The following is a 24,304-nucleotide window of genomic DNA, read 5'->3' as shown; positions in this document are numbered from 1 at the left end:
GTGAGACATGCATGGCTTTTTACCAGTCAGGGTACACCCGTAAAATATGTGAAGAGTAATAGGAAATGTAACATGAGGTGTTTTAAAGTGACTGTCTCTTTAGGGCCTCAAGGACACGATACCTGTCTTTTGTGAGTCCTGCAAAACTAAATTGCTGAGGTATCCTTTCAAGATTCAAAGATGATGGACAATCTAACTTTTTAATGTGAATAGATCTGTTTCAGTGCTGTGGTGCATACTATTTGCCTCTCTTGAAGTTTGAAGTTGTATTTGGTTTTAACATGGAATCATGGTCAATTTAACTTTTTGTTGGCTTTTGTGGTGAGAATTTAGAGTTTTCATATTCAATTATTATCTTTCCATAACAGTTTTTAGTTGCTTGGAGTGTTCTTTGTCTTCATGATCCAAGATATTGATTCACCAGCAACTTGAGCATCCAAATACAGGTGTATTTTTTTACTATTCTTGAAACACATTTAATACAGTCTGAGGGTCTTCCTTTAACTGTGTGACTTCTAACTCCAAATGGCTGCACCAGCAATGATAATACTTATGCAATATATTTTTTTCCTTTTTCCTTTCCATTTTAAATTTTGATTAGTTTATAGAGAATAGTTTTCACTTCACATGTTTCAACCATGTTACAACAATGTTGTAAAAAAATGCAAACGTTCCAAGGAGAGGGACTGCTTTTTATAGGCACTGTATGTTGCTTCTCCATTTTTATTTCTCCATAATTATTTCTCCATTAATATTTTATTTTAGTCCTTGACACAAATCCAAGCCCTGAATGTTTCCAGTTGAATATACTACAGTAAACATAACAAATAAAGAGATGGATAGGTCATAGGGTATTTATTGAAACATTCAAATACACAAACAACTTTCTTAATACCATTAAATAAATGTCATCTAGGTCAAAGAGTAAATTAGCTTCCTGCTGTATCTTTTCTGGTAAACCATATTGCCTGAGAGATATTTGGGACCTGGGTTAAATAAAGTCAGTGTCCTCAAAAATTTGCAGCATTTCTAAAGACCTGGATTGGCTCATTCCATAATTTTTGCATTTAAAAAAGTAATAGTTTAAGTTACTTGCCATGTTTGTCATGCAACTTTGAGGTATGCCCCTAAGTCCTTTTTGAAAATATTGTTCAGCAACTCAGCAGATGGATTTTCAGCTCCAGTCCTACAGCTACAAAACATGTGCATCTGTCACTTGCAGTTCAACCAGTTTGTGCATTTTTCACTTAATTATAGTATTATCATTAGCATCATCATAATTAGTAGGGTCCAAGTCAAACAATATTTTTATTTTTAAGCTAAAGAACTACCTGACTTTATTTTTTGGTTGCAACTTTTATCAGTCAAGACATCTGTTTCCCCAGCACTTTCCTCTTGCTGAGAAATTTAATACCAGTACATCCTGGATCAACACATCCAGGCAGCACTAGCTAGTTACTTTAAAAGAAAACAAGGTGTCCCAAAAATATTATCAAGTTTTTCATAAGACAGAAGGTTCTCACATTGTCACAGAAGCCGCCACAGGTTAGATTCACAATTGTTCTTCTAAAAACATTGTACACTTTTTCAATTTAAATACACAGATTTTTTTAAATTTAATTTTGCTACCATTGGACTTTGATGTTTAAGTCCTACACATTGACTCATTAGCAAGGACAGGAGTTGCACCACATTCTTTACTTGGGTCTCTAACGCATGCTGAGATGGGCAGCAATTGTCTCACTAAACCACACAAGGACTGAAAGTTGTGTCATGCTGCAGAGGTTATGTGGACACATTCTATAAAAACTGTTTGGCAGTGGGTTTAAAATCAGAAATATCTCGAAAGTATCTTCAGAGAAATGAGGTGACTTTCTCAGAAGTCAGGGCACTGTGGATCTTTGAAAAAAAATGGTCTCTGGCAATGAAAAAAAACTCTTGTCAGCAGGAAAAAACAAAAAAAGGTGGCCTGTTTTTACACTCTCTTCAGTGCAAGATGATATTCTTCTCAGTCACTCACTGCTCGTTATTTAGTGGGGTAAACATAACTAGAGATCAGGGAGGAGTGACTGGTGAAGTGAAATAGATAATTTAGTTTAGTGTATTATTAATATTATACTGAAGGTATAGAGAGTGCAAGTATCCAAAGCAGGGTACGTATATTCTTCTATAAAAGTCATATCAAAGGATTTTTGAATTACCTTAAAGGGGACAGGTTGTTGGCTTTGGCAAAGTGTGTGAAAGTAAAAGCTGAGCATGGATTGAAAGTGCAGAGAGGGAGGTCTATGTCAAGATACGAGCCACCTGGGCTTGAATCTCCCCATTAGGGTGTGAAAGCAGCTGAACCAGTCTGCTGTGAAGCTGGGATGATTCATCTAACATCACCCGAAAGAGGCAATCCTGCTTCTGCCTCAGTTCATCAGCCACCTGGGCTGAGGGCCTCCAAGCCTTTAAATTCCCTGCAAACGTCAGGAGTCGCAATAGCACTGCAGGGGCTGTTCGTGCATCAAACAGCAGCACAACCGAAGCTGGTGCCTGTGCCAAAAAGAAAACTTAAACATCATCAATATGTATTCTTCAGTTTAAATTCAACATTTGAAAAAATTGTTTGGCTATAAAACACATAAATTATGTTGTACTTTTGTTTGTTCTGATGACCTCAATGCAGAAATCAAGGTGGTTGAGTTTCAATGTATTAGAAAACTTGAATACTATGCATATTGTTTTAGTTAAATTGATTGATCTGATAAAAACTGCAATTATATCCTTTTATTTTTACCTGAGCTTGGACAATGTCATCCATCATATCTGGATTAGATGACACATTCACAAGGACTTTCAAAGCTTGAACCTAAAACAACAAATATCAAAAGAGCTTTACACAGGTGTTGAATTAACAGCTATACTGTTCTAGTTTCCAACTAAACATACATTTTTGCAAATATTGTAGAACGATATAGGTAATACAATATATGATATCATGACTTAGGAATTCTTAAAGATAAAGACATCAATTGAGAAGTAACCTGATACCAACCTGTAATGCTTCATTGCTCACAACAAGTAGAGACAGTAAAAGTGTAATTGATTCTTTAAACAGGTACTGATGCTTGTCTGTGACTGAAAGGTTTGTCAACAGTCTAAGAGCACCAAGCTGAAGGTCAGAATTCACTGGTGACATTTCAATCAGTTCCAGCACTTTTGGCACATAAACCTGCAAGACAAGAAAAGTGGTTAGTGAAAAACTTCTAACCCTTCTAACTTCTAACTTCTAACCCTTCAAAATAAATACATTAATTAATTTTAAAAAAGGCATACGGAGGGAGCTTAAGGATACTTCTCATACTAATCAAATGGTAATTGTTGTGTAGATGGAAACCTACCTTGATTTGTTCCTGGTTTTTGATGTTCATACACAAATTATTTAAAGCAATTAGAGTCTGCACTCTAACCTCTGCTGCTGGATCAGAGAGGAAACCCGCTATGATATGAATCCCTTCTAATTCCCGTATTAGATTCTGAGGGATCAATAGAGCAGAAATAGAGCATTGTGAATAATTACCATGTCATAAGTATTACACAGACATTTGAGTGAGACAACTAAAAAAAAAAAATACAACAACTGTAGATGGGTTCAACTTGATAAACTACAAGATTAGAAAATTCTTGTTTAGCAATAAAACACATATATTAAGCTCACATTTAGAAGGTTTAACTAAAGGTAAAGTTTTACTATACCTGATTCACAGTAAAGGCAGCAGCATTTGCTAAGGTAAGCAGGATCTGAAATCTTTCGAATGGATTATTGATGGTCTGCAGGCTGGATAGCAAAATTTTCAGGTGCTGTGGCTCCAAGTTTCCTGGGGACGGATGGATGATATCGCCTATAAAGAAAAAGTTTCAATTGAATGTAGTCATTATTAAGTAATAGAATGAATAACGATTGGTAATTTGCTAAAGTGTTTATGTCCATGTTCACACTAGTGGAAAAATCTGGTATACTATTTAGGTATAAGCTATAGTTTAGGAACAAGTTTTCTTTTTGTCCACTTTTATGAGCTCTATGGTTCTCACCTGATGCTCCATCCACAGGTCGGGGACAGGCAACATCCAGTCCGGACACTTTTGCCAGCAGACTCCCCGGCTTTAGGGTAACTTCACTCTGCTGACTCCTCCTGACACTAGGACTTTCACCGTTTGCACTTTTCTTATTTCTCTTGAAACTTCCTCCGCTCACAAGTTTGTATATACCGTAAAAAGCTCCGGCTCCGGCAACAATTCCAAGCAACGCCTTCATGTTGCCGAGCCTAGGAGTAACAGTGCCATCCCCCATGCTGCCTTATCGTAACCCAGCTGCTAGTTGGCTAGCTAGCGTTAAGATGCAGAAGCTCTAACACGCTATGAGTATAGTCTAGTAACTTAACACTCCTCATTAGTTAGCTAGCAGTGATGACAACTCATCGAAACAATTACAAAGCATCCACAAAATAAATGTAATTGTTGAGAAAACTATAGCTGTTTGCTACATCCATAAGTCCCAGTTGTCAACAATGTTTTGTTCCGTTGTTCCGGCCAGCTAAGAATGGCCGACCAAAACTTTCTCTGGGTGACTAGCATGTCATTTCTAGTTGTAAACAAAATATTAGCCTCTAACATGGTAATACATAGTTGAAATTACTTTTCAAAAGTTAAATAATTATTAAAATGAAAAGTTATTTGAGTTCAAGTTCAGAACGTGACTTTCGTGTACTACACCTAACTTTGTGGCAAGTCATGATCTTAGCTGTCCAACAATTAACTTTCGTTACCTGGCAACAAAAGACGGCGAAACGTTACCAGGAAAATCTGGAAAACGCTAAAGCCTGCTAGCAATATGTTACACTAACTAATGGTTAGTTAATAGTGATTGCTAATCTCCACAGGCGAAATATGGCTGCAGCAAACACAGGACCTATTCTAAACAAATGTGAACGGAAACATTGCCTGACACAAATATATAAGGTAAAGTTAACACGAACTTAAGTCAGCTCTTCAGCAGATAACATACACTGTCAGTTAGGAATATTTGACGAATACCTATGTATTTAACTAATATTACCATTAAAATATTTCTCTTGTAATGTTATGTGAAAAGTTCTGATCTTTTAATTATATTTGTCAACAGACGCTATTGGCAGCTTCTTGCTTGTCATGTCCTAATGACCCAATACAGTTTTTGAAAAACACTCTAATAGCTTACCAGGGACACGATAATCTTCAGGATGTTGACTGGTAGGTAGCCCTTTTTTTGTAACCTTTCTTGATATGGACACTTGGTGGCTCACTTTCTCAAGTTTTCACTTACTCCTGGGAGTAAGTCGTGGTAGACCAGCAAGTGTGGAGGAATAAGGATTAAAAGCATTTTTCCCATATGTAACATTACATACCCTCTCTGCCCCCCAAAATGTATCTAAGGGTAACTGTTTACTGAGGGTATTTTATACAAATTAACAGTTGACGAACCAAACCATTCAGGGATGCAACTTTATCAGTGTTTGATGTGGTCTTTATTAATTTATTTAGGCAAAAGTTTGTTGAAGATACTAAACTCTGCACCAGAAAAACCTTCCTGAGATGTAGCACTGTGGACACTGCCAGTGTGGAGTCAGATGATTTGGTACAGTATGGTTTTATAGTGTTCATGCCATGAAATCTTTTAGCTCAGATTTTCTAGTCAAATTAACCAAATGAACCATTTTAGTGCTCATGTGATACTTGCTGTTCTGTCTTGGTTTCTAGATCTCCGTTTGTCTGCTTGAGAAGGCCTACTCCTACTACAGGAAGAATTTAACAAGCTCTTGCTTCAGGTAGGGCTGCAGTGTTACAGTTAAAATCAACACGATTTTAATTAATTGTGAGAAAGTAGGCCATGAGACCTATGAGGTCCATCTGCATTTGGACATTTTTTTGTCCTTTTGGCTTATCTCGTGATAAGGGTCATTATTGTTTTTTATTGGCTCGTTTGAGTAAAGTGCAACAATCTCCCGCCAAGACAATTTTTCTAAACCATTGCAATACTAAACTTAACAAACTTTTTTTTTTTAAATAAAAGTAGTTGATTAATTTTGTAGTTGTAAGAGAATTAGGGATTTGCAATGTAAACACTTGATTTGACACAAAACTGCCGTGATGAAGGCCCTGTGGCAAAATGCATTAGTATAATGACAATTTTCAATTTCCATTTATCAACCAGTGCTGCCATGTTCTTGGCAACATAAACACTTGCCCTTATTTGCGAAAATACTTCAGAAATACAATTTCAATCAACAGTTTATCTTACAGTAAACAAAATCCCTTCTGTACTGCCATAGTTTTTATACTATTTTTCATCTGTTTACTCTCTCTAGCTATGATTTGACTTTAAGGGTCCCTTGAGCTTTTTTCATCTGCATATTTGGCTCCGTAACTGTGGATTATCTTAAAAACGTTTACTTCTATTTAGAGTCCAAACTCCCTGGACTATACTTCATTGCTACCCACAATAAAAAAGTATTTTCATTCTGAGGTTGAAGCAAAGTTCTTTTAAAGGTTGAACTTTGGACGACTTTCACCAACTACAAGATCCCACTCCAGGTTGATCTGCAAGCTACTAGAAATGGAATATGAGTTCTATACTCCTGAAAGGAGACACTAGATTCTGCTTAAACAAAGCAGATTACTCTTCATCTTTTTCCTGGGCAGTGAGGGTGGATGGACAAGGTAAAACCATGATTTCTAGCACCATGCAGGCTGCTTGCATGAGCACACACAAAACTGCTACTCCTGAGTTAAAGCTTTGTAAGAAACATGACTAGTACAGATGGGTGGATGGTAGGAGTCTAGTTTATATCCTTTGATTGCAATCAGTGGGTTGATATGTCTGAACTGACTGGTTTGGTGTTTCCCTTCATTTGGGCATATGTTGTCTGCTGTAGAGTTGACCTTGTGCACCAAAAATCTTTTGCCATAGGAATTAAAAATGGTGCATTTTGGCTAGTCACTCTCTGTTGCTCCTTGTCCAAGGACAACTGACAAAATCTTTATTGTGACAGTACATTTTACTGTTTTATTTGTTTTGTTTTTGTTTTTTGTCCATTCGGCTTATTCCGTGAGTTCAGGGTCGTCACAGTGGATCAAGACTGCATTTTGATTTGGCACAGTTTTAATGCTGGATGCCCTTCCTGACGCAACCTTCCCCAATTTCTATTGGGCTTGGACCAGCACTGCACAGCTGGGGATGAAATGGGCTGTTAGGGATCTTGCCCAGAGACTTTGACATATATCTGGGACCAGGGATTTAACCACTGACCTTGTGGTCTGTGGAAGACTGCCTTACCAGCTGAGCTACAGCCACCCCCCTTTCTTTAGTAATTAACATTCTGTTTAAAATCAAATAAAATGAACACATTTTGAACATGACTATAAAGGGTTATAAGGGAACATGAGACAAAAGTTGCGAACCTGAACCACTGCATTAGAATCTCACTAGCTGCCATTGTGCACTAAAATAAACATAAGCAATTTAAAGACAGAAACCCAATCACACACAGTTGATATAGTGAATTTTATTTTGAGATCATATCTGTTACATAAGACTTTACTGTAAACATACTTCTCGCCTCTCTTAGGCCAGTTGATTATAGCCAGTTGCAGCTGAATTTGCACTAGTGTGCTTATTACCCATTACTCCTGGAAGTTGTCTGTTATGTTTTGCAGACAACTCACCTACAAGATCCATTGTTGTTTTATGTATTAATATTTTTGCAGGTCTTACGTCATTGTCACATTGGTACTTTCAAACATCTGCCTCTCTAGTTTATAAATATAATGGAAATTTCACTGACCTACAGCCACCCCCTTTGTTTAGTAATTAACATTCAGTTTAAAATGAAATAAAATTAACAGATTTTGAACATGACTATAAAGGGTTATAAGGGAACACGAGACAAAAGTTGGGAACCAGAACCACTGCATTAGAATCTCACCAGCAGCCATTGTGCACTAAAATACACACAAGCGATTTAAAGACAGAAACACAATTACACACAGTTGATATAGTGAATTTTATTTTGTTTTGTTATCTGGGGCAACGGGTGGTTGAGTCGTGTGACAGCAGCGATATTCCACTTTCCCCAGAATTACCATAGTTTACAAAATGTCCTTAATTAAATAATAAATTTAATAAATAATAAATAAATAATACTTTTTTTGTGCCTGCTAAATGATGGTGTGGCGGAAGCCCAGAGTCCAGCCCAGTGTCTTGCTTGTCATAAACACCAGAACAAATGGAAGTGGCACTGGCAGTAAGGTCAACAGGATCAGAGAAAACAGATCCTTTAACTTTGGTTTTTGGTAGTTGGCAGCCTGTTAACTGCATATAAATACTGCATACTTTATTTTTACAGATGTCATCATGGGTAGTTCCTCCTACCGAATCTGATTCACAACAGGACTCTAGTTTAAAATTTTCAGCAGTAGAAGCCAGCTACATTTTCATAATTACCGCAAACGATTTAAAAAAGTCTCTTCCAGGTGGTAAAGGGAGCTTTTTATAGTTTTTTCAAACCACTTAAATCTTAAAAAATTGCTGGGAAACTGATGCCCCTTCATAGTTTGATTTTATGTGTGCTTGTGTGTTGATAAGAATTCATCTGCCCATAATTATGCATGGAAGAAGCAGAGGACACCACTTTTCTTCACAAGAGAAACAAAGCTTTAGTGTCCCATATCAAAGACCATCTTCATGGTTTATGTTGAAAATGCTAATGGAGAGAAGTGAAGCCTATAACAACTAAGTGCAACCCTGAAAGGTTTTTTAGATTTTAACCACTGTATCCAGCTGTAGTAGCAACAGCAGTTGACTCTTTTAAAATAGATAAAAATGAGTTGTGCTCTGCCCTTTTTTTCTCATGTTTTTTTTCGCATAGTTTGACTGCAAGGAATTATCTGAAAGTACAACGAAGGATAATATTTTTTTCAGATTCTCTTAACTCATTGATTGTAAAAAAAGTAATTAGACAGCACTGATGCTATATAAAAATCAACCTAATTTAAAAATGTTTGGTGTAGCATTTATGTAAACAACTGTATTGTGATGACTCAAGACATTTGTCCTGAAAATTAAACCCTAAAAACATGTTTAATTCCTGTTCCATGTCTTGTTATAAATGTGTCTTTGTTTACACTATGTTGTGTCTGTTGAGGTTAGATTGTGGTTATAAATTAATATTTTAACATTTTATAAACTTTAAATACTAAGTATTGTAAATTAACATATGTATTATCATACTTTGCAAATGTAATGTTAAGGCCTTGATTTTGGTCAGTATAACATGTCAAAAATATTCATGGCTTACAAGAGAGAGTGACTCTATAGAGCTCTAAGCAGAAATGTGACCCACATATTGTTACCTCTGGATCACTGTTAACAAGCGGGCCAGTTCATTAGAATATCATATTTCACAAATTCTCTTTCACCTATTAGGCTATTAGTTCAGTTACTTGCATTGCTGTCCTTATATCCCATCAGTCATGTATATTTGCTTCAGATAAGATAATAATGTAAATATTTGATTTGTTTATTGAATATTTTCTCATGTAATTAATTCCCGTACTGTTGAGTAGTTGCAGCTTCCTGATGGCCTGCAAGACTGTCCCCTAAATTATTAATGAGCTGTGCTTGCTGTTGGAGACAGGAGGTGGAAGAGGTTCACCACAAAGCGCAAGAGAGATGCCACAGACCTGGCTCTGAAGATGGACATGACAAAGAAGCACTTTGAGATGAAATGGCAGCGGGTCACACTCTCTAAATGGTCGCATCGGGTAAAATTACACAAGAAGACACGGTCTGGTAAGTGACAACAAGTATTTCTGAGTTCAAATATAATCATCAGGAATGTTGGCTTAAAAATGTGGATTGATTGTTTTTGCAAGCTTTGAGTGTCTCATGTATATAGCCAGAGAAAACATGCACTGTGGTTTAGAAATGTACCCAAATGTCTTTCCTGACATTCATTTCTTCCCCCACTTACACACCCAATCCCATGACTCATTTTGTCCCCTGTACATTTCTTAAATAAACTCTGAACTTCTTCATTGAAAACCCCAATTTCCAACTTTGTGATCATAATATCATTGATGCAAAAATGCAGAAATGGAAATATTTCATATAAAGATCTAATTTCTTTCCATATAGCGGCTGTCAAGAAACTTGAAAGACTTATAAGCATTGAACGTCTTAGACGGATTGTAGCTGCATGGAACACTGTTACAAAGGAGTCAAAGAGAGCAAAAGAGTATTTTAAGGTATTAATATTATATTGGAACTTTGAGACTCTCCAACTCTATTCTCTATTAATGAACTATATTGTTTGTGTATTTGTATGCATCTTGCAGAATCTGGAAATGGGATTTATGAAAAATGGCAGGGAAGACCATCAGATTAGAGAAGGAAGTGACAGTCTCTCACAGCTTCCTAGCAGCCTCTCATTGAAGGTAGTTCTTTCAGATTTAAGAATTCATGTATCGCTCAGTGAGCTTCTATATATATTTTTTTGTTTATAGTTCATGAACCTGTTTATTTTATACCTACAGAGAGGATGGCCTTGGCTTTTTAAAGTTGTAGCAGCTTCACTTGTTCTCTACGCAGCCAGGGATGAGATCATATTTGTTACATAAGACTTTACTGTAAACATACTTCTCGCCTCTCTTAGGCCAGTTGATTATAGCCAGTTGCAGCTGAATTTGCACTAGTGTGCTTATTACCCATTACTCCTGGAAGTTGTCTGTTATGTTTTGCAGACAACTCACCTACAAGATCCATTGTTGTTTTATGTATTAATATTTTTGCAGGTCTTACATCATTGTCACATTGGTACTTTCAAACATCTGCCTCCCTAGTTTATAAATATAATGGAAATTTCCCTGAGCAAGTTATTTCATAAACTTTTATTAACTAATAAGTTGTAGCCCCAGTTTTGGCTTTGACTGCTCTGGTGTTTCTGTCTGACATGCCAATTAATACATGAAGCTCCAACATGACTATAATTGGAGAGAGAATGGGCTGCTTGTATACTTGGATCCCTCTGCCTTGCAAAGTGTCAGTGGCAGAAGTGGTAATAACCCTTGTTGGGCCATCTAACTGTCCCCTTGACTTTGGCCAAATGTTTCCAAGGGGAGGCCTATCTATCTGAATATGAGTGAAATTATTACTTTAAAAGTTGCTTTATTGCTTTAAGTTGTGGATTTGTTTTTATATTCTTAAGTGCTTTGCTTGGATTTTAAGTTATTATATGAATTCTAAGACATCTTCCAGGCCAGCATATTATTCAGATTTTATATGTACTGAGTAGTTAGCTAAAAAATTACCATAAAAAACCTTAGTCTCGCATTATGATAAGTCAGTCATAGTGAGTTTATTTTTGAATGAAAACCATAAATATTAAGATTGTAGCCATGATAAAAAATGATAAAAACAATTTTTAGAATGACTAGATAAGTTGTATTCTCTGCAGATCTTTCAGTATCTACAATTAAGAGACTGGCTAAATTGTGCTGAAGTATGTTGCACATGGAAAGCCATTATCCAGTCAGGCATGCTGTGGAGTCAGGTCTGTATAGAAATCGATTGTTGCATTTAATTCATAGTGATGTTTGAAATTCTATTAGAATGCTTTGTATTTATGTTTCCTAATGTATTTCCTGTTAGATCAACCTTTCTGTGGAAAGAGACTGGATAAAAGACAAAACTGTGAAGCAGATACTGCAAAACTACCGCCCATTTGTGATCCATCTTAATCTGCGTGGCTGCACAACTCTAAAATGGCTCAGCTTGAAATGTATCAGTGAGTATTGCAGATTCTAATGCCACATGTTTTTTGTTAATATGTAATAATTAGTCAAAACAGTGAGCAGTTGACATTTCTTATATCTGATTACACAAGAAAGACAAAGCATAAAAGCAGCACTGAAAATCTACCTTTTTCCATCTGATAAAGATTGTTTTATACTATTGAATGGAACTAAAAGAAGAGAAATCCAAGAGCATTTTTAAAGACATATTTAAGGCTACTTATTACTTGAGTCAGGACAGTCTGATAATGTCGTATTTCTGTGGTGCTCTCAAGTTGCTCGGTTCCAGCTCTTCCTCTACCTCTCCATGCACCTCCATTGCTGTGTTCCAGAGCTCAGGGTCTGTTTGGTCTTGATCTGTTTTGCTGTTCTGCCTGTCCTTTGGGCACTCTCTGTTGTAGGAACTCACATACTTCTCCACACGCTCTCCAGTGTGTTCAGGTGGAGAACGACACACCAAGCCGGAGTGCCTCACCCCTGGGTGCAGACGCAGCCAGTATACCATGTAGTGGATGCTGAAATAGTGTCAGGTTTTGAAAAATATTTAGATATACTTCAAACAAATGCAGATTGTACACAACAGTACAAGTACTTAGACAAGTACCCACCTATAGTTGCACACCCAGGGGTTTCCTCCTAATTTTAGCTGTGATAGGAAATAAAGGTCTTCCAGAACCCCGTACTTGACAAAATGCAGACTATTATCAGACAGGTCCAGCTCATGGAGGTGCAGTAGCCCTGACAGAGAAGCTATCAGAGAGAAAGTTTTATTTGTCTGTATCAATGAAGCAAAAGAATCCCTTTATAACTTTAAACCACCTATCTTTTCCCTCTATAAATAAAACTATTACTGTATACACAAAGATGGCCCAATGCCTGCTGTCTCTAAAGGAAGGAAAATGGGGAACAGAAGCCAGGAGAAGTTGCAGACATATCATCTATCAGCCAAAGAAAAACACAAGTTGATTTGTGTAGGTTTTCCTCTTTTAGGAATATACAATAATACTGGCTATGATTCATAGGGGGCCTTCTGGCTCAGTGGTAGAGCATTGGGTCGGGATGCAGACAGCCCGGGGGTTTGAATCCCACCCCACCAGGTAGCCCTGCTTAGCCACCAAGGGTCACCTTGGTGCCGGTCTGCATAAAAGCCTGCATAAAATGGGAGGTTTGCAGCAGGAAGGGCATCCGGTATAAAAACCCGTGCCAAATCACCATGTGGAACACAGTGATGGTAACACAAAAAGAGTGACTGGATAGCTGACTGATTAGAGTGTATGCCTTGTAACTGCAGCTTTGATGGTTCAATTCCAGTTTAGCTTTAAGTCACTCATATAAGGTTTTACCTGTGTCCATGTGCTCCATGTTGTTATTACTGAGGTTAAGGGTTCTGAGGCTTATCGCGCTTTGGAAATCTCTTGCTTTGAGATGACGGATTGAATTATGAGACAGATCTATATAAACAACGTCCTCTGGAATACCTGCAGGCACCTCTGTTAGACCTAAACAAAGAGAGGATGGTTTTAATTAATGGGATACACAATATATTAGATTTTAAAACTCCAGACTGAAAAATAACACTGGTTCCTTTGTGACCAGTATTTGTTTTAATTATAAATTTTGATAATGGGCGGACTTTTCATTAATGGCATTCAATTTTGTCAAACTCTCGAGAAAATCAGCTAGAATTTGAACTGTTAGTACTCCAAGTTCACTCACTGAAACACTGGCAGAGAGTCAAACTTATGTTCTGCCTCTGCCGAAGAATGTGATACTATACCCTAGGCTTTCTGCCAGCAGGAGGCAGATAATAGTAGCACATTATTTTATTTAGTCTATTCTTAGGCACTTAAAATATGTTTTCAAAAGGATCTAATGTGATGTATTAGCCAAACCTTGTTTAGCAACTGTTTTCCAAGTTGTTCATAAGGTCTGTAAGGACTGTAACACACAATCTATCAGAGGTTAAAGAAGCAAGCAGCATAGTGTTAGATCAAAAACATGTGCCAAACCAGATGTGAGTTTTTTGCTATTTCAGTCATAGGCGCTGATAATCTCTAGTCAGACAATTATAATATTTGTTCCTGAGCACACAAGTTTTATGACATGATTCTTTTCAGGTATTTTTACTAACCTCTCTGTTGCATAAGAAATGTGTGTTTTATTTCTCAAAATATAGTGGCACTTTGTGTAGGGTACAACAACCTAAAAATGATTTATGTGAAAAACTGATTGTGGACTTACCTTGTTTACTGCAGTCCATTCGTACTTGAGGGAAAAGGTAGGTATGGCAAGAATTGATGGCATTAGGTTTGCTGCGAAGTGAACTAGGCTCTACAGAACTTATTGGATCTGTTTCTAGATCAGTAGTTGGGTGTGACTCTTTACAGAGTAACCCAGGGTCAACCTGCTTCAGTTTCGTTCCTTTTAGTTTGAAAGGCTTTGCACACCTGGCAGAGGAAATAAAGGTAAAGCATTGATAAAGCAAATATAATATTTGGAGCCTATTTGCTATTCTGAAGCTCCATAATGTCCAATACGCTTGTGGATTTTGAACAGCAAATTATATTGTAAAAGGTTTTTTTGTGAATTCAATCACCTGGCGTGATTTCCTAGATTGCGGTTGCTTGGGACCTGAATGGTGCGTATGAGACTCTCCATTTGGCAGTGACAATTCCAGGGATTATCATATAAACGCAGGTAGCGTAGATTTGGCATGGGGATGAGGACCTCTTCGCTAAGTGTTCCCAGGCGATTGTGCTGCAGCAGCAGGGTTGTGAGGTGTGTCAGGCCCCGAAAGGCCTCTTCTTCCACTAAAGAGATATAGTTTTGCTGCAGGTCTAAACTGGTTAAACTCTCATATCCCAAAAATGCCCCATCTTGAAGGACTTTAATTTGGTTCTGGGCTAGAAGCAAGTGCTTGGGCTTTTTAGACCAAGTTTGTGAGGTGGGAATAGAGAGAAGACGTCTGTCCTGACAGTCCACAAAGACATCTCCAGATTCTGTCAACTCTGAGCACTCAGGCAGTTCAACAAGCCTAAACGAGCCTGATCTGCTGTGGCGTCCAGCACCTCTTACCCTGATGTGGTTTTCAAAAGAAAAAAAATTCATCAGTTTAAATAGTCAGTTGAATTTTTGAAAAACTGACCAAACAAATAAGACCCACAAGTAAATCCATACCTGTCCCGTGTGGGTTTTTGTCGTATTGCTTTGGGGCCTCTGCCCTTCCTTTGTCTTCTCATCTCAATGGATGGGAGCAGCAGCAGGAGAAGGAAGACTACGAGAAGAGAGATCCCCATTCTGAACCCTGCAGGCATTCTTTTTTTTGTAAGAAGCGCCGAAAAAGGGGTTTGGGATGATAATCTTATGCAAACAGAAGCCCTGGGTTAAAGGGCAACAGTGTTGTTGTGTTGATGGGATACAGCTGCTGCTGACCCTGCAGAAGAAGCAAGAGGTAGCACATTGTGTAAGACAAAGGAGCTGTCCAGGAGTGTATATACAGCTTTTCAACAAGGGAGAATACTGTATCACTTGTTGTTCCTTACACAATTGTATATATTGCTTATTTGGAGCTTACTGTAAATATGATTACAAAAAGTTACTGCTTTACTGTTTTTTTTCTTAGGTCAATGTAGAAATCTCCAGGAGCTTAATGTCTCAGAGTGTTTTAATGTTACAGTAAGTAGAACATTGTTAATTTGCCTGATTATGTCCTTTAAGACAAATCTTCAGTTGATAAGATAATTTGCCTTATCAGATGTGCTAATTTATCTAAGTTTATTGATAACAAGAATTGTAAATATTGGCAAAGTTCTGACTTATAATATAACAATTACAATAAACAATGGAAAGATCGCATTATATCTATCTGGCAAATTATGATAATCATTGATACGGTCTAGCATTTGTTTACTCTCTTGTTGGAATTATTTATTCAATTTCACAAAAACGAAGTTGCTACATTTTTTATATACTGTTGATTATGATTTTAGATATTAAACTGTCCCATACACTTTAGTAACTGATGATTTAAGAGTAACCATGTGCTCTCTAACAGGATGTTATGGTTCAGAAAATTGTCGAAGGCTGTCCATGCCTGCTCTACTTGAACCTTTCTTGCACTCTTATAACAAACAAAGCTCTAAGAGAACTCTCCAGGTAAATATCCAGTTATTAAATTTCAAGATTTTTTTCTTTCTGCCCATCTCGCTTGTGTATCCATGTGAGTTGATATTTCCTTCACGATGCTTCATTTTTCTGTCCTTTTGCACCTTGTTTCGGAATAGTGCCTATTTTTGTTTTTCCATGGTGCAGCATGATCTGTTCTAACCTTACGGGAACTGGCACATAAAGCTGGCACATTAAGCATAACTGCTAGACTTTATAATTATTTGAATAATAGATCTGGGGTCTTAACTGTCAAGGGAAACACTCTCATGGGTAATAGTATTCTTTCTTTTGGAAATAGTTCACATAGCATGCAAAGATATATTTCTCTTATGAAAAACAAAAACACATCATAAACACAAATAATTTGTCATATATATTAATCTCTTCATTTCAACAGGAATTGTCTCAACCTTCAATACTTGAGTCTGGCCTACTGCTACAGATTTACAGATAAAGGCTTTCTGTACCTGACCACAGGCAAGGGCTGTCACAGGCTCATCCACCTCAACCTGTCTGGCTGCACACAGGTCAGTTGATATGCCGCTCACGGTTTGCTTCTAAATATAGTCAGAGCTTCAACTGTAGACAGGACCACGCCTTTTGCTTTTTGAAAGTTCATTCTGCCTTGGATAGATCCAGTCACTGCTCTCTGCATATGCTTCCTCTTGTTTCTGGCTGCATACTGGTGACTGTTTGCACTCAGTCAGAGCTCAGAGCAAATGAACGAATATCTGAAGTAGGGGGAGAGTAAAAGACTTGCTTGGGGGGTTGGGTTTAAGCAATCAGCTCTGGTCCGCCCAATCCTCCTGTGTATACCCCATAACACAACACACATGCCCCAACATGCAAAATATGGAATGAGCATTAGTTTGGCAACAGATGTATGGTTTCACTTTTTGGGGCCGTGGAAATTTAAGGATTGAGAATTGTAGGGTAGACACATATTTTCCTGTCTCTCCTCACAGGTAACAGTAAGTGGGTTCAAATACATTTCAGCCGGATGCCCTTCACTCAAAGAGATCATTATCAATGACATGCCCACTCTGTCAGACAGCTGTGTCTTGGTGAGTGTGAGAATTTTCAACACATAGTGTCATACAGTGTTAACATCACTGCACTGCAATTTTTAACCGAAGAAAATTGATATTAATTAAGAAAACAAAATTATTTGTTAAGACTTGCATATTTTGCAGGCACTACTTGACAGATGTCATTGTCTGTCTGCCATTTTTCTGTTGGATGCTTCTCATCTTTCCGACATTGCCTTCAAAGCCATTGCTGAAAGAGCCAAACTTAAGACCTTTTGCACAGAGGGTGAGATCATTTTGAATTTTGCAGCCTTTTTTTCAGTGTACAGATAAAGATACATTTACAAATGTATTTATATAGTTATTCTCTCTGCTCTACACATTATGTGTGCTTTAGGAAACAACCAACTATCAGATGTCAGCTGGCAGGCCCTGTGCAGCAGCTCAGAAGGCCTTCACAGACTCCATGCTGCAGTGTGTCCCAGAATGAGTGACATCACCCTGAAGTCTGTAGCCACACTGAAGAACCTGCAATACCTGGACATCTCCTTTTGCAACAAGTTTGTGTGTTAACTGCTGAGTATCTTACTCTTTCAATCTCTGATGCTGTTGCTGTACTTTATCATGATTTAATTTGTGTTTGCATTTAAGAGTGAGTGATGTTGGCATTGAGTACTTGACTGAAGGCTCAGCAGTCACCAAATTGCAAGAGCTGAATGTTAGTCATTGCAGTGGACTTACTGACATCTCTGTCATCAGGATTGCACAAAGGTATATAATATGACTTTACATGCTGTTATAAACACACCATACTGTGGTTTGGTGATTAGTGTCACATAGTAGCTTTTTGTTGTATGCATGTATATGCACTTGTGTATAATTTATCAGGTTTTGTAAACTGCACCATCTTGACCTGAGCTACTGTGAAAGACTGACAGACATGAGTCTGGAGTGGCTGAGTGGCAGCTCTATCTGTTCCCTTGACATCAGTGGTTGCAACATTCAGGATCAGGTACTTTTAGATATGGCTATATATTGTTCTCTCTCTATAGATAGATAGATAGATAGATAGACAGATAGACAGATAGATAGATAGATAGATAGATAGATAGATAGATAGATAGAGATAACTTGCCCATGTTGTAACCTCTCACTGTCTTGATATTTGTATCTTTAGGGACTGGGTGCTGTCGAGGGACTTCACTTGAGGAAGTTAGTTCTTGCGGACTGTGTCTACATCACAGACATTGGCATAGAGGTACAAATCTACTTGGACTTTTAACACATGACCAGTAGTGGATTTTTTTTATCAGAAAAGTTTACAATTTCCATGGGTCTAGGTTTACTAACTAGGTTTGCTAATATCAAGTGACAGGAAAACAATTAGTGAACGATTTCACAGATTTGATTTCTGCTTACCAACAACTGCCAACAGAGCTTCTATGCTAGCTTTTATGATTTCCCATTTCCTTTATGGCTATCCTTCACTAATTTTGTTATTAGTTCACATTTCCTCTCTGTCTTTCTCATGAGTACAGAAGCTGTGCAAGAATGTACGAGATCTCGAACATGTTGATGTATCTCACTGTGTAGCCTTGTCTGACCCAGCCATCCGAGCCATTTCATTTTACTGCAGAGGTTTGGCCACACTGCAGATGTCAGGTTGTCCCAAGGTAAACATACACAAAAGCACTTTTTTTTAAAATATTTCCTGGCAAATGATGATAGTGTTTTCCATTGTCAGTTCTTGTCACCTTCTCTATTTTCTTCTGCCCTGCCTTAGATGACTGATATGGCAATACAGTATCTAACAAGTGCATCTCAGTACCTACGAAAGCTTGATGTAAGTGGCTGTGTTCTGCTGACAGATCACACGCTTCGACATCTAGAAAAGGTCTGTCCTCCACTGTGCTCCATTACAATGGCCTACTGCAGCAGGATCTCCAGGTAAGACACAAATTTAGTAAAATACTGCAACATTAAAGTCATACATTACCACTTGTAGTGACCAATGAATGTGTGTTTCCTTAGGTTGGCTGCCTTAAAGCTGCAGAAACGTGTAAAGTACTGGGAGCATAGCAATGACGACCCTCCATACTGGTTCGGATACAATATGTGACAAATTGTCAATTTAGTCACAAGGCCCATTAAGACTGATGATGCCTGCGGAGTAGTGGTGCAGCATTCATAAAAGAGATAACAAGAGCACCACACACAGAGAGGGCAAAAAACATTGTAAACAAACAAAAAGTAATTATTTTGTAAAACTAGAGCCATTTTGGAAATCATGTAACCATCACTATATCTTTTTTATCAAAACGTATTATGAGCATTTTCAACAAACCGAAATTTGAGACAGTCCACACTAAAATCACTAGTCAATAACCTCTCTGTGTTCTCAGTAAAGTTTCTTACTCCACATATTTTGCATCCTAAATATGGCTGCAATTTCAATAGTAGGTTTGTTTTAAACTAACAAAATTACAATAAGTGTATGATAAAGCTTACTGCTCCATTTTGGTTCTATTACACTACATTTTGCATATGGTATTTGAACAGATGCTGAACAGAACCGGCTAATTCCCCTGGATCCCTGGTTGAGAAAAACCTAATTTAATACTTTGTGACAGCAGCAAAATTACTGGCATAACTTGCCATTTTTTACAGAAATAATTCTTTGGATTAGATTACACAGATACTATGTAAAGTCAAGCTGTTGCAAGATACCATACATCACTGCAATAATGCCAAGGTTTTAAGCCTATCTCTGGCTAAAAGACTGAATGAGTCTACACTATCATACACAAACAACAATCTACAAAGCACATTGGATTTTTCAACCTGTTCAGTGACCTGAAATCAGAGGTTGTCAATTTGATACATGCTTTTGTTTCTTTTCATACAATTTGTGAGTGTTCCTATGCAGTGTCAGTGTATGTACTTTGTTTTAAAATATATATTTTTTTATGCTATGCAAATTAAATAAAGACAGTTTTGTTTAGAAACAAGTTCTTGTGCAGTTTATCGGCTCATTTGGGGCCATGCTATAGCTCTTTTGACATATTAATTGTAGTCTTGTAGTAGATGTGGTTTCATATGAAATTGTGAAAACCGTTCAATATTCAATGATGAGACTAAAATTATTAGCTGTCATTAATTTGACAGCACAGTGTGTTGGACTGAATTTGCCAATTTATTAAAAAAAGTGTGAAACTGCAAATTTTAGTTTTTATAGTACTACCTATTTATGTACAGTATTTACACATTTTTTAATAAAATATAACAATATGACACCAAACAGTCAGTAATGCACTCAAACACTCAAAATCTGTTCAACATAAAACAGCAACAGTCTGCAGTTATGCTTTCTAGGCTCAGTGTACGTGTTGAATTTGATGAAAATGAATTTGAATTAGATGATATCCTGTGCACAAGATACATTTTGGCTTGAATAGCAGCAGTAAATATTTGGCTCTGTTGTGATCATTCAGAAATCCTGTCCCTTCAGCTTCCCAGCTTCAGTGACTCAAGCCAGCTTTGTGTCTTCAGTCTGACAGGGCCTCTGTCTGACTGGGCTTTAACCCAATGGTTCACTGGAGACTCCACGTTCATATTACCTGGGAGATACACACATCAAAAACCAAGCAAAGAAATATGGCAGACATTCAGTGTGTGGACAGGAAACAGAAAGTTCTGTGTTGATTTACTTGTTGGAGAGTTAATTAAGTGCGTGAAATATGATGCAATGAAGAATAATTGTTTACCAGTAACTGTGGTTTGGCCATGAGCTGTGATGTGTTCTACACCCTGCAGAACAACCTCTGGGCTGATTTCCACAGACATTCCACTGAGCTCCACCCCAGCTCTTAATGAGGTGGGGATGCGCACACACACTACTCCTATGTCCAACATAAGAGTGAGAGATAAACTGTAAAAAAATGAAAGAAAACTCGGCAGACCAGCACATAGGCATGAAGATTTGTCAGGTGAATATTCTTTTAATACGGTGTGTTTACCCTCCTGACTGTGGACTTCAGCACTGCCGCCATCTCCTACATACACATCAATACCTCCGCTGTTAGAGGAAATCTTCAGGAAACTATTTGAACCATCTGCAAAGGCAAAGTATGCCTTAGATGTTTTGTTTTTTTACCAGCCAGTGATAGATACCATATGTATGTCATTGTGTAATGGGTCAGCCTGCTTACCTATAACGGTGTCTCCAGATATGTTCTTCACAGTAGCGTTACCTTTTAATCAGTGAAAGGTCAACATTATTACTAACTTACAGTATGTAACTAAATTGATAGGTGCCAAATTACTACCTCTGGACATGGTAAAGACTGAAGAATTTGGCAGAGACACAGCCTCTGTCATAGACTATAAATATTATAGACCTGCATCGCTGAAGTTAACAAGATAATTATTTCCATGTATTCTATGGTATGAGGCTCGTGTGTATCAGGAAGGAATTAAAATTCTATGTAAATGACACATTTCTCTTCCATCACAGGGATGTTTGTGTTTGTTATCCAATGTCCACCTCCAAGAATTGTTTTTTTTCTTTTAACAACTGACCTGTTTTATAGCTACTCTGAAACAAACATTCAGTACAGGATTTCTAATTGCAACCACACGGCAGATAAATAGCATGAAAGCTTAGGATTCCTGATGTACCACTGTCTACTTTTACTGATCAGTTAACATATGCCAGTTGTGGACTTGTGGCTAATGTATAGCAGGTGTTTTGAAGGTTTTCACCATAGATTCCCGATTGACCCCCATTAGCTGCACATATTTTTAAATAAAATGAAGCACAGACGGGAAATAATCTCAAACAAAAATGCTAACGCCAAATTGGGGTAGCATATAGGTAGCAGAACATTTATAGCTTTCAAACTTAATAAAATCCTTAACCCAACAATACCAGAAGGTAAAATAACGATTCATAATTAAACAAAAGAAAAAGTAAAATACTGTCATCAAAATATGTATGAAGAAGTAAAAATACTTCTTCATACATGAAGAAGTATGAAGTAAAAATACTTCTTCATACATAATATCATGATATCCAGTATAAGCCTTTTCAATAATAATTATCTACAGTATTATAAAAAGCAATTTCCCTCCTCATATAAGGTGAAAAAGATGGTAAGTGTTGATAATCTGTTTTCAACAGAAATCTACTTGTTTGAATTTCTTAGAAGTAGGAGTGAAAATCCCGAAATACACCACTGTATACTGTGCTATATACCGCTGATACAAAAAAATACGAGACGGGTCCTAAAAGTACTGTACACTGCAGAGTTAAGCGGTCAGCTGCAGCACTAATCAGGCTGTATGTATTGAAGTACAGATGGGAATATGTGCTGTCAATGTTTGGCTTTAGGTAAATGAGGCTGCTGCTGCTTACCGTGTACATGCCCCAGTTCCACTTTCCCAGAGCATGTAGAGACACAGCTGCACTCAGCATAGATGGCTTTAACCTTTAGAGGGCCATGTTCTGTTGAAACATTCATTTTGGTGCCCTGGAGCTTCTTGACTTCGACTACCTGCAAACAACCATACACAAGTGATCGCTACATGGGCCTTTAATCAGTCAGGTGATGTATGATTTCAACTTTTTTTTCGGTTTATATCTCTAGATTATTAAGTGAAACATAAAAGCAAATTCTTTTAATGCACTTAGAATAATTCTGTAATTCTGTATTCAGGCTATTGCTGCCCCCTAATGTCTGGTGAGTTTTAGCTCAAAAAGTACCAAGCAATAATACACTCACACTCTCTCCACGTGTGCTGATGTCCACGTTGCCATGGATAGTGCCCACACCTATGACATTTCCCCCATTGGACTGCACTTCAACCTGATGAGCCTAAGATACGACAAGGAACAGTGAGAGGACCAGGACTGACAGTCTGAAACAAGTTATGAGTGAGAAAACATCTTCAGTTTAGTGCAGTGGCTTCCCAACTTTTCTGCCTTGTTGACCTTTAAAAATGTAAGCATTAAGAGTGCTCTCAGACTTTTGTGAGTAGTTTTACTGAATCTTGCAACAATAAAGTTTAGTGGAGGACGATTTGTGACACATGCAAAACACATAAAAAAAATTGTGCTTTTGAACATCATAGTTTTTTTCAATTCAGTCTCCAATTTTCAGATGTGCCTAATTGAAGAGCATGATATTTGACTTTGCCATGGCAAAGAAATTGTAATATCAGCGAGCATCATATAGATAGCAGTACATTCTTCTGTTTTTTATTTTTATATTTTTTTATATTACTATGTATTACCGAACTTTACCTTTACAGAGTTCAGTAAACAGTTGCCGGTCTCTGTTTGCACCTTGCAGAAATCACACTCCATGTTCTTCACCTCTACGTTGCCTTTTCCTTGAGAAGTTATGAAAATATCTGCAAGAAACACACACTGATATTATTCACGAACAATTAAAGACATTGGCATATCACATTTTTACAAATCCACGATGGCATTGTGTTTAATAACAACCCAGGAGCCATCAGCATCATCAGAAAGGACTCACTACTTTTGATGGGTGCGGTCAGATCAATCAACAGGCTGCGGCTGACCTTCTCAGCGGAGATCAGCAGCTCTTTGCTTTGCTCATCATAGTGGACGTTTAAGTGATCGAGACCAACCTTCTCCTGCCCGTTGTCTGTGCTGTGAACTGAGATGAAGGCTCGGTCAGCCTGGGGGAAAGCGTGTGGGTCCAGCGGGGCGATGGAGATGCTGCAGCCCACCTGTGCGTGCACCGTGGTGAAGGGGCTCACCACTAGACCCCACTGCCTCAGAGGCTGCTTATCATGTGTCTGAGACTTCGCTGCCGCAGAGATGGAGAAGGTCCGGACATTTGTAACAGTCCTGGAGCTGACAGTGCGGGACCAACACCGGAGAAGTCCTACACAACCCCGCTGTCTTGCTGAGCTCCAAAACATCACGGTAAACATCACCCTCCAGTAATCCAGCTCATCTACACTTCACACTGCTGCGTTTACAGCTGATTAACACAATACCGACCTTAACATGCTGCCATTTCGTCACAAATCTGGTAATGTGTGATGGACAAAGACCAGGACTTCCGCTGTGTGTTTTCACAGTAAAAGCGCAGATTTCCGCTAACATGCAAGCGTGAGTAACCTAAATACGGCAGTATACAGTATCCTGTCCACTGCAGACATTAACATTTCATATTATACAAATACATAATTAAATACATAATTAA

At 37.8% G+C, this 24,304-nt stretch overlaps 4 protein-coding genes across 4 annotated transcripts; 1 reads left to right on the top strand and 3 right to left on the bottom strand.

Annotated features, from left to right (window-relative positions):
* Positions 1 to 840: 840 nt before the first annotated feature.
* On the bottom strand, positions 841 to 4,575 carry armc10 (armadillo repeat containing 10). The gene is made up of 6 exons (XM_067501472.1): positions 4,075 to 4,575; positions 3,739 to 3,884; positions 3,384 to 3,518; positions 3,038 to 3,214; positions 2,780 to 2,851; positions 841 to 2,535 (listed from the first exon to the last, which is right to left on the bottom strand). Exons 1-6 carry the CDS (start codon positions 4,331 to 4,333, stop codon positions 2,284 to 2,286), a joined length of 1,041 nt encoding a protein of 346 aa, XP_067357573.1. The 5' UTR covers positions 4,334 to 4,575; the 3' UTR covers positions 841 to 2,283.
* Positions 4,576 to 4,747: 172 nt separating this feature from the next.
* Positions 4,748 to 19,330, top strand: fbxl13 (F-box and leucine-rich repeat protein 13). The gene is made up of 21 exons (XM_067501480.1): positions 4,748 to 5,001; positions 5,165 to 5,271; positions 5,563 to 5,656; positions 5,779 to 5,846; positions 9,714 to 9,868; positions 10,214 to 10,323; positions 10,414 to 10,512; positions 11,532 to 11,627; positions 11,726 to 11,861; positions 15,491 to 15,543; positions 15,923 to 16,023; positions 16,433 to 16,562; positions 17,001 to 17,099; positions 17,229 to 17,349; positions 17,461 to 17,623; positions 17,715 to 17,834; positions 17,952 to 18,075; positions 18,241 to 18,321; positions 18,602 to 18,736; positions 18,847 to 19,010; positions 19,095 to 19,330. The coding sequence occupies exons 1-21, from the start codon at positions 4,930 to 4,932 to the stop codon at positions 19,180 to 19,182; spliced, it is 2,316 nt and encodes a 771-aa protein (XP_067357581.1). The 5' UTR covers positions 4,748 to 4,929; the 3' UTR covers positions 19,183 to 19,330.
* LOC137125653 (leucine-rich repeat-containing protein 17-like) lies at positions 11,408 to 16,769 on the bottom strand. The gene is made up of 7 exons (XM_067501463.1): positions 16,503 to 16,769; positions 15,046 to 15,301; positions 14,465 to 14,944; positions 14,110 to 14,315; positions 13,212 to 13,367; positions 12,477 to 12,618; positions 11,408 to 12,383 (listed from the first exon to the last, which is right to left on the bottom strand). The coding sequence occupies exons 2-7, from the start codon at positions 15,180 to 15,182 to the stop codon at positions 12,101 to 12,103; spliced, it is 1,404 nt and encodes a 467-aa protein (XP_067357564.1). The 5' UTR covers positions 15,183 to 15,301; positions 16,503 to 16,769; the 3' UTR covers positions 11,408 to 12,100.
* An 18-nt stretch (positions 19,331 to 19,348) lies between the features above and the next one.
* fam185a (family with sequence similarity 185 member A) lies at positions 19,349 to 24,162 on the bottom strand. Its single transcript, XM_067501469.1, has 8 exons — positions 23,606 to 24,162; positions 23,365 to 23,474; positions 22,844 to 22,936; positions 22,477 to 22,615; positions 21,272 to 21,313; positions 21,080 to 21,175; positions 20,828 to 20,962; positions 19,349 to 20,680 (listed from the first exon to the last, which is right to left on the bottom strand). The coding sequence occupies exons 1-8, from the start codon at positions 24,027 to 24,029 to the stop codon at positions 20,568 to 20,570; spliced, it is 1,152 nt and encodes a 383-aa protein (XP_067357570.1). The 5' UTR covers positions 24,030 to 24,162; the 3' UTR covers positions 19,349 to 20,567.
* Positions 24,163 to 24,304: the final 142 nt, after the last annotated feature.

Source organism: Channa argus, chromosome 4, assembly GCF_033026475.1.
Source record: "Channa argus isolate prfri chromosome 4, Channa argus male v1.0, whole genome shotgun sequence".
Taxonomy (NCBI): Eukaryota; Metazoa; Chordata; class Actinopteri; order Anabantiformes; family Channidae; genus Channa; species Channa argus.
The sequence above is the reverse complement of the archived record's forward strand: the minus strand, read 5'-3'. Positions and strand labels throughout refer to the sequence as shown.